The sequence below is a fragment of the Trypanosoma theileri genome (genome assembly GCF_002087225.1).
Source record: "Trypanosoma theileri isolate Edinburgh chromosome Unknown TM35_Tth_32_V1, whole genome shotgun sequence".
In the NCBI taxonomy this organism is placed as follows: Eukaryota; Euglenozoa; class Kinetoplastea; order Trypanosomatida; family Trypanosomatidae; genus Trypanosoma; species Trypanosoma theileri.
The window spans coordinates 364589-365748 of NW_021639874.1; the positions used below are offsets into that span (position 1 = coordinate 364589).

At 40.9% G+C, this 1160-nt stretch overlaps 1 protein-coding gene across 1 annotated transcript; it reads left to right on the forward strand.

The window, feature by feature from the left end:
- Positions 1–864: 864 nt before the first annotated feature.
- On the forward strand, positions 865–1158 carry TM35_000322250 (putative beta-galactosidase; the record flags this gene model as incomplete). The annotated part of the gene is made up of 1 exon (XM_029028852.1): positions 865–1158. A coding segment is annotated over one exon (294 nt), but the record flags the coding sequence as incomplete, so codon positions are not given.
- Between the last annotated feature and the right edge of the window lie 2 nt (positions 1159–1160).

Sequence of the window (1160 nt, forward strand, 5' to 3'; positions counted from 1 at the left end):
GTACTGTGGCAGTCTTTTTTTCGTCTGCCTTTGGGTAAGGACCGAGAAGCCTTAGTCTCACTTTCTGCACTTCCTTTATTTTTTCATTATTTTTTATTGAGACCTTGCGAGAGGAATGTTCATTCCTTATGTTATTATTTCAAATCAAATTTTCTGAGATAATACAAATTTCTTTATTTATTATGAATTTTTACAGGCTGATCCAAAAACGAAACTTTTAAAGGCCCATCCCATCATCCCACCCTCTACGCCTTTTGTGGTGGGTGGGTTAAGGGGCCTCTCAGCGCTTTGTTTTCTTTGGTTCTGTTATTTTTGAGTTGGTGAGATTAATCAAGAGAGAAATTGGGATTATAATCGTTTAATGCAATCAAGGTCTGTGCAGACTTTTTAAGGACAAAAATAAAGTGGAATACATCATTTTTCCTCTTTGTACTTTTTCTGGGGAAAACGTAATGCTTAGGCTACAAAAAAGAAAGAAGGCAAATTTTGCCGGCTAACTGGTAATAAAGATGCTCGAATCGGAGCAAGGGCTTATTGCCACATTTTTATTTTTTTATTATTATTTTAAGAAAACTTATTTACTCCGCAAAGAAAGGAAAACGATATGAATCAAAAGATGAAATGAATTAAAAACGGAAGCCATAATTTTGAAACAAGAGAGATGTCTGAAAGACATTTTATTTCCTTTATTTTTTTTTTCGCTAAACCCCTAGTGTGAACAACTGGCGCGAGAGTCTGGACGCACGTTTGTCGTGTTTGCTGCTTTTCTCTGCCATAATCCTTGCGCCTTGCTGGTTATTACTTTTCCTCCTTTTACCCTTTCCTTCTGTGTTTGTGGGTGTATTACTATAGATCATTGAGCTAATGTCTGCGAGGCTATTGTCGATGCGCTCTCTCGTGTTGGCATTCGCATTGCTTTGCATTGTGTCTGCGAGGGGTGATGCGGTGCGTAATTTCTCCATCAGCGAAGACGGGTCAACATTTCTCCGTGACGGCACACCGTTTCAGGTGATCGGTGGTGGGTTCCACTATTTCCGTGCTCTTGCCGCGGAGTGGCCACAGCGGTTTGACACCATTGCTGCATCTGGCGTGAATACTGTCGAGACGTACGTGGCGTGGAACTTTCACTGCCCAGATGACCCGGACTCCTGTGATTTTAC